Here is a 16,214-nt window from a genome sequence, read left to right as displayed (position 1 = left end):
CCAACTGTGGAGTTTGGCATCCATTCTTCAGGTACCTGTGGCTGCAGTGCTGCCCAGAGCATTACATGGCAATCTGTGAATCTGGTGAAGCCACAGTGTTGCTGCCAGCAGCTGCAGTGTGGAAAGGGGAGGGTCACAGGAGCCATGTCCACAGCAGAGGGGCTGTTCTAGAACTGCTCCCCTGGAGCAGGAGGAGATGGGTCCCTGGTGGCATCCCTCCTTTCCCTGGCATACAGGGCAGGAGTAGAGCAGCTTTGCAAGCAGCTTTGTAAGCTGCTCTGGTACACTCAGTGCTGCCATTTACCCTCTGTGGGCTCACAGGCACAGTGGAGTCCAACCCCTGAAAGCAGTGTATTATTCCTGATTTACTCTTTTATTTCTTCTTTTTATTATCTCCTGACTATTCCCTTTTTTCCTTTTATTTTAGAAGTACAAATTATACGGTACTTGCGAGAACTGTATTGATACAGGGGAAAGTGGTAGACAGAGAGCTAGAAACTTTGAACTGTGAGTCAAGCTGAGCTGAGAATGATGCAGGCTCCAGGCAGAGGCAGGAGTAATAGCTTTAACCGGCCTTTACTGTTTCCCTGAGCCACCTCCTCTTAGGGGTTGGATTTTACTGGAAGGGAGTCATGAGAGCAGAGCCAGAAGTTAGATGCTGGTGCAGAGTGGGGTTATGTGCACGGGGATCTAATGACTGAGCCAGACTGTGTGAACGCTGGTTTTAGTGAGCTGGCCTCCCTACTTTCCTGCATGATCCTTGTGGCAGACGCAGAGCAGCTGGATTAGCACAGCTGGAACTTTCAGTCTGCATTTCTGGATGTATGACTTGGTTTTAATCATCAAGGCAGGTCCTTTCAACAGTAGGTCTTGTTGCATCGTGACTTGCTCAGAGCATTTTGTGCCCCCTCGATATATGGTAGCAGAAGGTCCTCCCTCAGTGTTTGGGCTGGAGATCGTTTGAGGCTGCAAAAAGGTACCGTTCTCTTCCCGGCTGCGTGTGCCGAGAAGCAGATGGAGTCTGAACATGTGTGGCTTTCGCACACGGGGAGGGGAGGAAATCCTGGGGGCGGTACTGGTAGTCAAAGAGCTGCTTTTGCACACAGAGCCCAGCTTAGCAGATGGGTTCACATTCTGCGCTGCCTTGTTGTCTCTGAGCTCCATGAGCTGGCAGAGGCCACTGTATTAACCAAATAGTTTTGTTGTAATGTGCTCAGTGCTAGTGTGAGACTGCTATGCAGAGATGTCTTCTGTTTCTACTTCTAACAGCTTAGCAGCTAATAAACACCATGCAACAACCTCTCTTCTAAACCTCCTCTTAAAATACAGAGTTTGGTTTGCCAACTCCAATGTATTTAAAGCATCCGAGCTTCCGGGGAGACTTTGGAAAGTTCACTGAGTGAGAGGAGGCACGTGCAGAAAGACATTTTCAGAAGCAAAAGGCAGCTCCAGTATCAGCTCAACATCTGATGAGAGGCTCTGGGGATGTTAGAGCCTTTTGCATTGAAAGGGGATATGTTCTCGCATTTGACGAAGCATCTCTAGCCGTGTTCAGTCAGTGAGAGGGCTATAACCTACTGCTGGAAAAGAGGCAGGGGAAGGCGAGGAATGGGGAACAGAGCAATGTGCAGCTTCCACAGAGGAGAGCCTTTCCTGGGAAGAAACTCCAGGGTGTTGTCTCGTAAAGAACATGGGGGTCTTTCCCTGGTAATGCATCTATGTCCTCACTGAGCCTGTGGAGTTAGAGACTTTCAGCAGAGTTAGCATTCTGTGGTGAAAATAAGAACAAATCTGAGACCCCAGCCCTTCAAGAGGAAAAGTTATCGCTTGATTTTTGGCTTTTTCTCTTTGGTATTGTCTTTGCGGTGAGTTAGGGACCCAAAGCAGAGATGCCACTGATCTTTTATAAAAAACCTCTTATGCATTTCTAGTTGAAGTCCAAAACCAAGGACATTCCCTTTTGGATGGCTTCCCATAGCACTTCAAAGCAGTGTCCCGAACTAGGAGGTGGCAGGGAAAGGCAATTCACAAAATCTCTCTGATTCTGAAGGATGAATCCCAGGCCTCCCTTGTTTGCATCACAGCTTGTGTCCACAAATTGTGGAAGCCCGCTCTACAGTAAAGCATGCCTTGAGGAGCTGACGGTCATGTGTCCCCTGCAAAGCAGACAGAAAGTTTGGGATCCTTGTTAAAAAAAGAACAAGGTGCTGGAAGACGGTTAGGAGCTTTTGTAATCCTGGGCTGGGGAAATTTCATTTTACTCTAGTGGCTAGCACCTGCTTGAGGAATTCACAGATGCCAAGGTGACCTTTCGGTGGCCACTGGCAGCCTATCAAGCAAGGTCAGAGCCCTTTTCCCCCGGCACTGATACCCTTGCCAGCTGATTGACATTCTTCTTCTCTCCTTGTTTTATTTTCATTGCACAGGACGGGGCTGGAGGCCATTATGGAGACCTATGCCTTCTGGAGGCCCCCCGTGCGCACTCTCACCTTTGAAGACTTCACTACCATGCAGAAGCAGCAAGGTGAGCGTACAAAGGGCATGCAAAGAGCTGTAGAAAGAACAGGAGAAGAGGGTGTAAGAGCAGCAATGCACTCTGCTGTGCGTCCGACGGCCGGGGTGGGGGGGTTCATGAACCTCGTTGAGTTCTTGACTGCTGTGGAAGGACGCCAAGCAGAGATGATAGATGGAAACGGTGGACAGGCTGTACCTTGTGAGGTGCAATGCAGCCACTTCATCTCCCTGGTTTCCCCAGTGCACCTAAGAGCTAGAAGGAGAAGCAGGAAGGAGTGCAGGGTTGGGAGAACCAGCCCAAGTACACGGCATGAGTTGAGTTAAGTGTGAAGAGAGCACAGAGAGACCAAGGAAACACTCCAGCGCGTCAGACACCTTGCTCTCCATTTACAGTTAGAGTTTGCCATTTGTGTGGCAACACAAGGGGAAGGGGCATGTGTCCTCTGGAAGCTTTAGGAGACCAGAAAAGTGCCTCCCCCAAGGATCATGCTGCCTCGCTTTCAAAACCTGGTGGCCTTGCTGGAGAGAGTTTCTGTTAGTATGAGGCTGGGAAGAATTATTGGGTAGGCCAAGTGTTTTCCACTTGTTCATGCTGTGTCTTTTCATAGCTTCTGCCCTCTACATCTCATTTATTAAGTAGGGCTTTCATCTCCAGTTTCAGGCTGTGATACTGGTGTTTTTTTGTTTTGTTTTGGTTTTTTTGTGGTTTTTTTTTTTTTTTTCACTTATAGGTCTTCCCTTCACTTCACTCCAGTTTCAGGCTGTGATACTGGTGGTTTTTTGTTTTGTTTTGGTTTTTTTGTGTTTTTTTTTTTTCCTTCACTGATAGGACTTCCCCATTCACTTCATTGTAGCTATTTCTAGTTAAAAACACAGTGATCACTGGGAAAGAGAGGTATCAGGGCAACCTCGTACTTTTTTTATTCCAATATAAATGCAAGAAAAGAAACAATCCAAAGCCATGTTCAAATGTGACACCTGTGAGGTTAAACAATCGAAACCAAATTCATGCCCTGTGTAGCAGAATCTCCAGCCTCTCACATTTGAGCTTGACATCACCCCAAAACTTCCCTCTAGACCTCAAATCCATCTGGGGATGGCGTGGTCTCCTTCAGATGGAGGGCAGCAGCAGTGGCTGCTGGGGTTGCCCATCACAGGGCAGGAGAGGTTTTGCACCTCAGGGGCATGTGTGGAGGTGCACTTGCGGTAAGGCATGCGGTCAGAGATGGATTAAAACAGGGATTCAGAAATGTTTTCATCACCCACCTAAATAGAAACATAACAGCCTCTCCTCCTCCTCTCCTCCTGGTCACGGTCGCTGAAGCAGCCTCCCTCCTCTGCCTCACCCCCTACTCAGGCTCGTACACCTCCCCTCCCCTCCCCTCCCCTCCCCTCCCCTCCCCTCCCCTCCCCTCCCCTCCCCTCCCCTCCCCTCCCCTCCCCTCCCCTCCCCTCCCCTCCCCTCCTCTCCCCTCCCATCAGTTATCAGATAACATCCTAATGGCAAGTTCAGCTATTGCTTATGTAGTAAGGTAATATTAGGAAAGGAAAATACTTACTGTATTTTTAGCTTGTTTTAATATAGTTTGGCAGCTGAAAAACCAGGAAGCAAGCCAGTACCCTGTGACGAGCTGGCTCTGTGCAGACCACCACCACTGCACCACAGACCACTAGGTCTGGGGCAGCTCTTAACTAAAGTTGTGTCTGCAGGTTGGTCTCAAAACTTAAAACTCGCTACAAAACAGTGCTCTCAAGCTCTGCATTTAGCCATGCGAAACAACCTCAAGATAATAAATCAGAAATACTCCCTCCATCACAGTGCTCACCTCTCCAGTGGCTGCTGTAACAAGCTGACCCCTGGTCTCAGTGATAGGTGCAAAGCCAAGGTACAAACACACTGTTTTAATTTCTGGCTGCCGGGACAGCCCCCAAGGGCCAGCACAAATATGCTGGTGTGGAGGTCTTGGAATTGCTGGCAGAAAGAGCAAGAAATGCTGAGGTGGCTTTAAGCCACGTGTGATTCTTCCCTCCAAACCTAAGACAACCAGGATGTACAGTGCCCATACCTCTTCATCTCCTTGCTTTCAAGAACATGAAGTGTGTGACAGGTGAGTAAGTCACTGGTGTTTAACAGCTGACTTCAGCATAAGCTATTGCACCTCAGATCCTCTGAGGTAAGAGACTTGCCTGGGACTCTACTCCTCTCTCCCACCTGAAGCTTCAGTGCTCTGAGCTGCATACTATTATCTCATACCCTGCATATTTATGAATTAGAAGTTCTCAGGGTATTATTTTAATAAAAAGACACTTTAATTCTAAATCATGCTGTTGTCTCCAAAGCTGGGTGAATATGTGGCATTTCTGAATAAACACTTGAAGAATTGCAAGCCTCCGTTTTATCCCTTGAATTGTTAGTTGGGAATCTGCACTGGGGCTACAGGAGACTTTTGGGATTAGATGTGTCCACTGCAGCTTAAGAGGAGTGCATACATACTGCAGAGAGACAAGATGAGAGCAGCAAAAATGGCCACATGCCTAGGAAGAAACATCATCGATGAGGAGAGAGTTATGGTTGTTCAGCCTGGTGAGGAGGGAGAGAGCACATAATAGTACTGAAATAAGATGCTGTCTGTGGTGCATAGGAAAAAAAACAATAGTCTCCAGTTGTATGAAGTCTAGTGAAGTGCTGGAACAGATCCCCTGTAGGAACTGTGGAATTCAGCCTTGATTTTTCTAGAGATGAGTCCCCCTTACTGTGGTAGAAAAAATGATGCTTTCTGGGGCAGAAGCTTGGGACTTCAGCAGTATAAATATGGTGCATTTTCTGCTTTCCAGCTAGGTTTTTCTGTGCTACAGATTGCTATGGATTCTTAGCTTTTCTTTTGTCACTTGGTAATTTTTTTATGAAATAAAAGTGTTATCTGCCTTTTCCAAAACAGTTTTGTCAAACAAATCCAACTGAATTATTTGGTTAAGTTAGAGATTTGACTGATAGAAATAACTATATAGGTGTGATGGATTTTTGGAAAGCATTTTATTGCCACATGTGCCACCTTGGAAAAGTTAGCATTAGCGTGTATTAAGAAATGAGTAGCTGACTGATCTCAAAGCTGATGTGATAAACATGAAAACGCCATCCAGTAGGGACAGTCCCAGTGTTGCTCTGCAGAGACTGGTTCCAGTAATAACTTGTCCAGAACTAAATGAAACAGTGCAGTTGCTAAAAGGTACAAATCTCAACGACTGCAAAGTGATCAGTAATGATAGGGACAAAGGTATGAAGAGCAATAGAAATTGCTTGGTAACCTGCATGCATTCAAACAAAGCGTGGCTTTTAGTTCAGCCAGATACAGTATCAAGTGTCTAGGAACAAAATGCAGGACATACATACTCACCGAGTGTGCTGGAAAGTGTTGGCACTGACAAGAACTTGGAGGTCTCAATGGATGAGCCGCTGCACATGCAAGGGACAGTGTATGTAATACTGTGATAAAAAGGGACATGCAATCTCTGGTGTAGAAAAAAAATAGTGGTAAGCAGTGGGGAGACAATTTCCTAGCTGCAATTGACATTACAGTATAGTTTTCTACTGTATGTATTTTTAAAGGGTGGAAAGAGATTGCAGAGGATTCAGGAAAAAAAAAGTAGAATGATTTGTTGGCTGGAAAAGATGCCTGAGAATGAAAGCTCAGTTTGCATAGTTAATCAAAAAGAAGATCAAGTACTGAATCTTTACGGCCTATACTATCTTGCAGAGAGAAGAATACGTGGTAGCTTTGTGTCACCCATCCTTGATAGACTCTTGTTACTGCGATTTCCATGTTTTTATGACACAACTGTGTGGAACATACTTCATTACGGTGGCTTTGATTTTCCTATTCTCACTGAATGTTCACCCGTTTTTGTGGGATGTTACAAGATAAGGAGAACAGAAGTTCCCCCTTATCCATCTTCTTCATACAATTAATTTTTTTACAGGTTTTTATGTCCCTTTTCTGTGCTTCTCACAGTGAATAGCGCCAGTCATTTCTTTTCTCTTCAAGTGGGAAGTTTTCCAGGTCCTTAATCGTTTCTTTAAAAACAAGTCTGCACAGAGTATTCCAGATGCATCCACATGATACAATTATCTAAAGGTATTATAATTTTTTCCACATTATCCTTTCTCCCATTCAACATGCATCCTAGTGCTTTGCTCATTTGTTTGGCCCAAGCTGTATGTTGAGCAAGGGCCACAGTGACACACCAAATCGATACTCGGCACGCTGGATGCAGCTGTTTCATACAGGGATTAGATAACTTTCTAATCTACGCAATGATAGGTTTCAGCTGCCACACAAACTGGAGAGCCTGATATCACGACCAGTCACACAGATGCCTGGTGCGGCTGACTCTAGCAGTCCACGAGCTTTATTTGCACGTGTTGCCGTTGAAATAAAGCCCATTAGTAAGTCTCTGCAGGCCTGTGACCTGAGTGGTCACCATATTGTCCTACCAAGGAGAAGAACATGCTGTTTCTGTTAGTGAAACCCTCTGACTTGAGTACAAAACCTCTCTTTTGGAGCATGCAATCCAGAAGTCATTGCAGCTTTACAAGGGCAAGCACCATGTTTGACACAATCACAGCAGATCTGCAGCCAGTTCAAAAAAAGAAAAGTCCCCTCGAACAAAAACTTTGCAAAAGATGTTCAGAAAACAGCAGTCCAGGAGAGGCTGACCTTCTGGAGAATGATGTCACCTGCTCTGCAGCCTGCTTATTACTAGGGAAAAAGGGGCTTGGGATCATTGAATGCACATGGCAATGAGATGTGAGGAAAGCCAAGAATCTATTAAAGTCTTTAATTGGAATATATTTTCAAAATTTAGATTGAACCTAGTCCAGATTCTCATTATTAAAAATATGTGGCTCAGTTTCTTGATTTTAACAGGGAACATTAAAAAAAAAAAAGAAGAGAGGGGGGTGAAAAAGAAAATGAGAGTTCCAGTAATTCTGGATTGTGTCACTTTCCAAGAGCAGAAAGAGCCATTGCTGGCTCCTATGTGATACACGGTTTTCCACAGGATATTGAGATAAGCAGATTGCTATCAGTGACTGTAAGTTTTGCCAGGACATAGAGACTAGAAAGGCACTGTGACAATGCTAGAATAGTGATCAGTATCTGATCCTTCCTATAAAAGCTGATGACTTACGCAAGAAGAAAAATCGAAGGTACCATGGCAGCTGGTAAAAAGAATTGCCTCCTAAGCAGAATTTCAGGACCAGTATGAGAGTCATACGATGTGGTATATCGGCAGGTTTGCAGCACATAAATTTTTACTTCATCATTAAATAACTTTTGACACGTGCACACCAAATCCGCAAGAGTCAAACATCTTAGCTTTGACTGGTGAGTTCTCAAAGCAGCTTTCCTTTCAAATGGGGTTTCTTCGCTTTAGTAAGTGCCTTTGCTGAGGACTCTACCAATTGCTTTCAGCAGATCAACCAGTTCTCCATCAGCTTGAGCATCTCCATTGATCTTGCACTGGAGACCTGAGGTAAAGAGGCCACCTATTAGGGAGTCTGTAAAATCTTCGTTAGTGGTTGTTGAGATTAGCATCAAAAGCTTGAAGTTTGTCTAAAACAGTACTGGAGGCAAAAAGGGGTGTGCTCCTCGCCGGTAAGACAGCTGTTGCTGTCTCTGGTATCAGTAGGTATCTCTGGTAGCAGCAGATGTGCTGCTATCTCTAGAGCAGCATGCGTGTGCAAACCAGCGATTGAGTACAGCTCCTACCATCTTCCTCTGAGAGGGAACATGGTAACGCTGCAGTCTTGTGTCGGCAAGGATATGCACAAAAGGCTCCCTCTCCTCTCTGTGGAAGAGGTTCAATATGCTCGTTTACTGCTGGAAAGGAACAATGTTTTCTTGCAGTAGCGATGAGTCCAGACAGACCCTAAGGCTGCATGATACATCAGCAGATGGGAGACAGATACCCTGAGCTGAGGTGTTGCTGTTTTTCCAGCTTCCCTGTCTGTAAACATTACCCTTTTTGGGCAGGCATCACCTCTGTCTTGCCAAAGTTTGTCTCTACTGCTTGTTACTCATTTCTTCTTTGGTATACTCTTCTCCATGTTGGGTGTGGTGCTCAGAGAGCTGCCCTGATTGCACCGTCTGAAAACAATATCATGAATACACAAATGTGTATTGGTGTCAAGTGGAGGGAAGACAGCCCTCCAGAACTTCATCTGAAGGCATCAGAGGCACCTTGAAGGAGAAAGAAGCAAATAACTGTTAAGATCCTTTTGGCTTTATCTGAGATCCCAGATTCCCACAGCGTCTCCCAAAAGAGCAGAGCTGCTGATGTCAAAGCAGGCTGAACAACCTATGAATTCATCTGCTTGGCCACTTGCCTCCCGATGGCAGCTATCGGTTCTCTCAGCCATGCCACCAGGATAATCTGGATGCTGCTTCCTTTTCAAAATCAATTGTGAACGGTCTAGGCTATTGGCAGAGGTCAGATATCTGGGTTTGGTCTCAATTATCTTCTTGATTCTTTTGACCTTGAAGAGAAGATTGGAAACAGAGCAGTTGTTGCCAGAGTTATTGGGATCAAGAGCTGGTTTCTGCTGCATACTTCAAATGGCTAGTAGATTGCCTCATCTAAACGAAGCAACAGGGAACAAACTGTTCCAGCTTCTTCTTGGTTGAGTTGCAGACAGTTTTTCTTTAGGGAAGGGGTGTTTCTGGTGCTTCAAGGTCTCATCTTTCACAGTGAAAAGCTAAAATACCCTCCCAGATGTGACATGAGGGGCTGAGAATCAAAGTCTGTGCTGCTCCCTGACGACCTGAAAGGAGCCTGAAGCACTCTGTTACTCCAGGGAGGTGTTTACCCCGAATTCTAATTGCTGAAGCCTAAATCTCTATTATCTCATGGGTGGTGATCAGATTTCACATGAATGAATGGAGAGGGCAATTATTCTTTGAAGATTTGCACAATTTCCTTAGAGCTGCACATTATTTTGTCATGAATAGAAAGTGGCGAGTGCTTTGAGCTTGCCACAATACTGAGATATTTTTCCTCAGTTCAGAAATTTTGAACCACAGTGCCTCTGGGGTTTTATAGTTGTTTATTGTATTTTTTTATCCTTCAATATGCTGGAGCTTCCAGGGCCTGCGGTGGCCCAAAGCAGACTCCATCAAGAATGGCAAGGAGAGGTTTGCAATTCAGTTTACTTTTGTCACCACCAAAGAAATCGCCACGATTTCAGTTAATCTCAGCTGCAAAGTTGCAGCAGTTTCTGTTGTGACTTTCTGAAGCATTTGTGCCACAGGGACAAATCCTGTTTGGATCTGCACCCTGTTTTCATTCAGTATCATCTCCTGGGGTAGCTTTCGTTACATGACCCCCTTGTCAATGTCTGTGTCCAGCTGAGGGTTGTAAATGTGAGGGACAGTGCATAATTATCACTGATGAACAATTTTCTCCACTAAAGTGGGGTGCTCATCCTCCTCCAAGCCTGAGCTGATTTGATCTGTCTGTACTTGAAGAAGGGAAACAAGAGACATTTCTGTAGGAGCTGATGCACAGCTCATGAAAGTGTCGTGTACGCCATGGTACAACTGTCTGCACACAAGACAGAAAATCACATCCAACAGGCCTTCTCCTGAGACAACGTGGAGTTGGCCCAAGAATACCATGTGTTTATATGAGGAGCAGAAACCCTTGTATTAAAGACAGTCTGGGGGAACTGGGAAGGGGATGTTGCCTCTTACTTTTGGGAAAGCTCTCTTGGTGCTCTGGATATAGATGGGAATTGAAATCAGACATTCTGAATTGTACTTTTTGTCCACATTAGAAAAAAGGGTTGTTTTTTACCTTTAGATCTTGAAAATATTTTATCTTGGAGGATGACTGAGGCAAGCTTTATCTCTAATTTTCTGACTGCTCAGTTTGTGTTGCAGAAATCTGTAAGAGCTAAAGGGAAGTAAAGTGTTATTCTGAGTTGTTCTAGATATACCATTAATTCCAATGATTCTCGTAATTTGAAGCGAACTTATAAAAAAGATCCTTCTCTATAATTTACTAACCTTAAATAAAATTTCCTTTAATTCCTCACTTTTGTACCGTACAGTACATACTTTCCCCCTTAAATCTATTGCTGTAACTATCTTTTTTGCGCTCTGTGAGCTGTATCTCGAAGAACTACAAAGCACGCTTTGTGTTTCCCCTACCAACCCAGCAACTTGGCATGCAGTAGATTTAGGGTCTCATTTGGGCCTTTTAAAGATTTTACCAGCGGATTCATAATTTGATAATTGGCCAAGGACTCTAGAGAGAAAACAGGCAGCTACACTCCATGAAGACAGAAATGGCTGTCATTCCCATGAAAGAGGGAAGTTTTCATTCCTAGAAATGGGGAAAGAATGAAGAAAGAGTCCAGCACATCACAAACCAGGTGTCCCTGCCCTTGCTTGGTGAGAGGACGAGGAAGAGGTATCAAAGCTGTTAGTTTTTGAAGGTGGTGAAGAAGGAACTCAGAGGGATAGTGATGATGCAAGAAGGATGTGATGAAGAATATTTCAGTCCTTCTGAAGGTTGTAGGTTTGAGTTTTGGAAAACTAGGAATGGGAAGAGAGACCTTGGGCTGTCAGTTATACTTGCAAGACAAAAGTTGTCATGATATATGAGAGCAGGAGTGACACCTGATTTTGTGGCATTTAGATGCCTGGAGATGCAAGTAGGCATCAAGCAGGACTGGGGCATGCGCTGCTTGAAGCAGGAATGAATCCAGGTTTGTGCTAGGCCTGGCTCTTAAAGGACATGAGATCGGATGGTTACAGTAGCACCCTCTGGCCTCATAATCTATCAGTCAGATCACCTGGCAATCTGCACAAACTCTCCCTCATAAACGTCTCAGATTTCCGCCTTTGGGCAAGTACTTCATTTTTGTTCTGCGACCAAAGGTACAGTAACTTGGAAGACAGCGAGTAAGTTTCATAAGCCATACTTAGGGTGCATGCATGTGCAGGCGCACAGAACAGGAAAGGGATTTTACCTTTTTGTTCAAATTTGTTTTCCTGCATGCATGCATGCCATCACTTTTATTTACTGTTGTGTCAAAGGGTAGAACATTGCAAAAACCTGGGAAGTGTCGGTCTCTCCCATGCTTTAGAAAATCCCTTTACATATGTGTATATGTCTGTAGAGCCTTCACAAAAATCAGACCTTTCAGGAGTGACTTAGAGTACATCTGCATGGACGGGCTCCTCTGTCTGTGCTCCACGCTGGCCAGGCACATGCCAGCTCCCAGCCAGCTCCATTTGGAAAGCTGGAGAGCTGTATTAGCATGGCTCTGTGCCCAAATGAATATAAACTGCCTCTCAGGAGGGCTTATTAGCTCAAGCAAAGTGCCAGGAGGAGAGTCGTGAGCCAGATGAATGACTAGTGGCCACAGACCCTCTCTCCCACACCCTCAGGTGCTTGGACACATGCCTATCACACAGTGGAGATGCTTACATGTTGGGCGTGTGTCAGAAGAGGGCCTGTGGCTCCTCCAAGAGACTGGTCAGCAAGGCTGTGCACTGATCACTTGGAAGCATCTGGCCTTTGGGCTAGGTCCTCACATCTGAAGGTGGGAGAAGATGGCTGGGCTGAGGCTGTGGGCCAGACACTGTCCTGCTGGGCTGAGTACAGCCTCTGAGCCATAGGCTGGCCATGTGGAACCTGCAGCCCATATCTGTGGCCATGATAAGCTAAACTAGCTTGTAGGTGGAAGTGGGCTGAGCTGTTTAAGAAGTGTTTGCACTCAAAGAATAATAACTGTGTGCTGACTGACACATTAAAATGTAAAATCTTAAGACAAATCACTTTGCGGTTCCCATCCTTGTTAGAAAGTCAAGGCACAAGCTCTGAGGACCCTCAGCCACATCTGTTCTTAATGAGATGGTGAATACCAGGTTATCACTGTTTGAGCTCAACCACACCAAGAGCTGGAGGCTGCTGATGTGGTCAGATAATGGCAGCGATCAAGGTGCCCAAACTACTCTAAAACTGTTTCCTGTAGCTGTCTGATGAGACTCTACCATTGCACAGGGCATGGCCCTCATGTTCAGATATCTTGTGCTGACTTCAGCTTCAGCTTGTGCTTGCTCTCCTCCTCTGCACTAAGCAAGGACTTCAAGGACTGAGAAGTTTGTACGGAGGCACTGCAGGTGATGGTAGCAACCGATGCCTCGAATCATTAGCAAGGAAAGTACACTGCGGTTGAATCAAAAGTGTGATTTATGTGCACCTTTCAGATAAAGGAGGTTGGGATAAGCTGTGGGTCAACTGACTAGTGTGGTGTCACTTGTAAAAGAGACCCCAGAAATTTTTCCATGCACAATTGCTTCAGGCTCCCTTGGCACTGATTCTCTCCCCCCTGTCTCCCTGTTGCCAGAAAGCTCCCTTGGCTAACACTGGCTGCTGGCAGATGTTTTTTCTATCTATACCGCAGTGTTAGAAGTTCTCTGCGTGACCTGCCCTCTGTGGAAGAGGTCCCTTTTGCCTTTCAGACACCCTGGCATGCTGAATGCTTCAAGAATACTCTAGCCCCTCATTTTAAGGCACATCATACCCGTGGACTGGGTATGTTTGGGCTTGCAGTTTACCCTGAAATTGTCCTTAACACAAGCTCAGTCTAGGTAAAAGCAAAAGCAAGGGTCTATTTGGAACATATAGAGAGACAGCACTGTTGCCAAGGCTTAGAAGGACACAGGTGACAGGAAGGAAAGGCCAGTCATAAGCTACTTGAGATGAAATTTTAATGGCAGTTCTTATTTTTATCCAGAGGAGAAGCTGTAGTTTCTTCCCTAATCCTTGTGGGCAGGTATTTGATACTGGTGCACAGCCAGCATTTCTATATGGTGTTCACAAGAGGGAACACCATATGGCATGAGGAAGAAGGTTTGACTTTACATTCCACCCTCTCCATAGGGTTTCCCTGCCTTTCCCATGATTTCATTCTTCTTTTTCCCACCTCCCCTCTTTACCAATCATTTCTTACTTCTTGGTTCAGTTTGTAGTTTTTGACCTTTCTTGCACTCGATCATTCTCCACTCCCCCTCTTTGGAAATGCTCCTGTCCCTTTGATAAGGTCAACTTAGTTATCACTTGTATGCCCAGAGAGCAGGCTCCTTTCAGGATGGCAGCAGGGCTTGGCTAAGCCCTGGACATTATGGCAGGACACTGTGAGGATGGACATTTTCATCTGCCATGTGGGGCAGGGTTCAGATACAAAGGAGGGGGGTCTGAAGTTACAAACCTTGCATTTTGTACAAATGTGACCTGCTAACTCCACATACCTGGGACTGATGTATGCGGGGCCAGAAATGATCTTCAGAAGACTGGACGCAATAGTCATTAATCACTCTGGAATCATGATAAGCGTGGAGGTGAGAGATACCGTGACATTCATGGTAAATACTGTTGGTGTTGGCAATTATTTCTGGGGCAATAGTGAGTAGAGAAAAGAAACAGAGGAAAATTATTGAGGGATTCTTTTTTTTTCTTCCTTAAATGTGGTTTCGTTTGACTTAAACCAGAGCTGAACACAGCTTTGTGTATCAGTTTAACTAGATTGGTTTGTATCCATGCCTTCCATTAAAATGACATACACATCTGTGTATCTGAGATTGTAGTATGGTGTGGATATACTTGCTGGGCTTGCTGCCATCTCTAGGGGTATTTGGCTGACTTGTAACAACCACAGTCCAAGTTACAACTTCACAAAAGTCCAGGTTGCGTTTGGCCCATACTTAGTGCTGCCAGCAAAGATGGATCAGAAATATCATTCAGAGCAGATTAGAGCTCTTTGCCTTCTGAAGAGAGTGAGCTGAGATGGGCCTTGCTTTGTCTTGTTTCCCATTCCACTTAAAGGTGTAAAGATTATTCTGCAAATGATCAGGAACTTCAGGCTTCTGCATTATGCTCTGTTGCAGAAGAATTGTGGTGTGTCCTGTGCTTATGGTTGGCATTTGCAGCAAAGCATTCTTGAAAGACACTCGTAAGGTCTGGCATTTGCTCCTGTTGATAGATCTCTCACCTCCTCACAATTTTAAAGTTATGGAGAAAAAGAAAAAAATCTTCTTTACTTTGTTTCCTAATTACAGTGTTGTCACTTCGGGGTTTTTCTGTTGGCCTGCAAATAGGGATAATGCAGAGCAGAATCACTTTAGTCCCTCTTTTGGGGTAACCTGAAATGTGCAATTCAGTGTTTCAGTTTTGGAACCATTAAGAATACCTTGTAATTGCTAATCAGAGATCTCTACTTATTCTCTGTGGAGACAAAGCCTCAGCTATGGGTATGACTTGATCGTAACTCCTTAGCAGATGTTTAAAGCCTACTGCTTGAGGTAACTGGTGTGTGTGCTCTTCTCCTGCATAGTTTTTAAAGGTTAACTATGGGGTAAAGGAAGACTGAAATGAAGACATTGTAGTTAATCATTTATTCTACGTATTTTATTTCGAACAGATCATTAAATGCTCATACATCTATCCATATGTATTTTTACTTATTCTCCAGACACTGTCAGCAAGTAAGTCACCATCTGAAGTTTGTTCATGAAATATGTGGTGTAAAGAATCAAGTGCGGAATTACTGTGGGTTAAATACATCTCACTTTGTGCTGTATTTGTTTTGTGATTATGTGACCTCTGTATTTTGAGCTTTGATAGCTGAGTGATGATATATGAACTCAGCTGTCTGCCTGCCCTCTCTGTCAGAGGTTATCCTCTTTAGTGCAGGGCTAACAGGAAAATGTGTGTCTGTAGTTGTGTACCCCGGTTCAAAATCAGCTTTATCAGCAATTTCAACCAAAACAGACTTTGCAGTGAAACTACTTGTGTAGAGGCAGACATTCTCCTCTGCCGATCCTGCTGCAGTATTGACAACCTGTAACAGAGAGACAGGGAGAAAGGCTGGAGGAGGTACTATCTTAACTTACCACAACAAAATTAGCCAGAGATTGTCAGAGACTTTAAATGAACCAGGGAAGTGTACCTTTTAAAACAAACACTAAATTAGAAATTAACATAAAAAGTCTTTGAACTCTGGAGCAAAAATGCACTAGCAAGTTTGAGCATTTCAGTGTTGTCAAGAAGGGAATATAGAGAGCCCATGATGCCATTTGAAACTTCAAATTTTCTCATTAATTCCAATAGAGATTTGACTCAATGCTTCTCTTTTATGCTTCTGAATGAATGTCAAAAGGAGTCAGTGGCTTAGCAATAAACATTTTTCCCCATGGTTGGTAATGGGAATGATTGCTTTGACTTAGCAATGCAGAAACATGCATTTCCTTGATGCTGCCTGGGTCAGCTGCAGCTGCTCCAGGCTGTGCTTACCAAAGGCTGTTTTTCTTCTCTTTTCTGGCTCTTGTTTCAAAATTTTTTTAAATTAAAAAATCCCAAATATTATTAATGTCTCAAAGTTATATTTTCACTGTAATGCCCCATTCCGTTTCATCCTAGATGTGTTAGAAAGAGTCAGATATCGAAGAATCATAGAATCATAGAATAGTTTGTGTTGGAAGGGACCTCTAAAGGTCATCTAATCCAATCCCCTGCCGTGGGCAGGGACATCTTCAACTAGATCAGGTTGCTCAGAGCCCCGTCCAGCCTGACCTTGAATGTTTCCAGGGATGGGGCATCCACCACCTCTCTGGGCAACCTGTTCCAGTGCTTCA

At 44.5% G+C, this 16,214-nt stretch overlaps 1 protein-coding gene across 1 annotated transcript in view; it reads left to right on the top strand.

The window, feature by feature from the left end:
- The window catches only part of TBX15 (T-box 15), a 102,827-nt gene that overhangs the window by 82,179 nt on the left and 4,434 nt on the right, over positions 1 to 16,214 (top strand). Inside the window, exon 7 of the mRNA XM_009287090.2 lies at positions 2,427 to 2,524. Coding sequence (XP_009285365.1) covers positions 2,427 to 2,524 — 98 coding nt within the window. The remainder of the gene's footprint in view (positions 1 to 2,426; positions 2,525 to 16,214) is intronic.

Source organism: Aptenodytes forsteri, unplaced genomic scaffold, assembly GCF_000699145.1.
Source record: "Aptenodytes forsteri isolate BGI_AS27 unplaced genomic scaffold, ASM69914v1 Scaffold216, whole genome shotgun sequence".
In the NCBI taxonomy this organism is placed as follows: domain Eukaryota; kingdom Metazoa; phylum Chordata; class Aves; order Sphenisciformes; family Spheniscidae; genus Aptenodytes; species Aptenodytes forsteri.
This window is presented reverse-complemented; position numbering and strand designations above follow the sequence as displayed.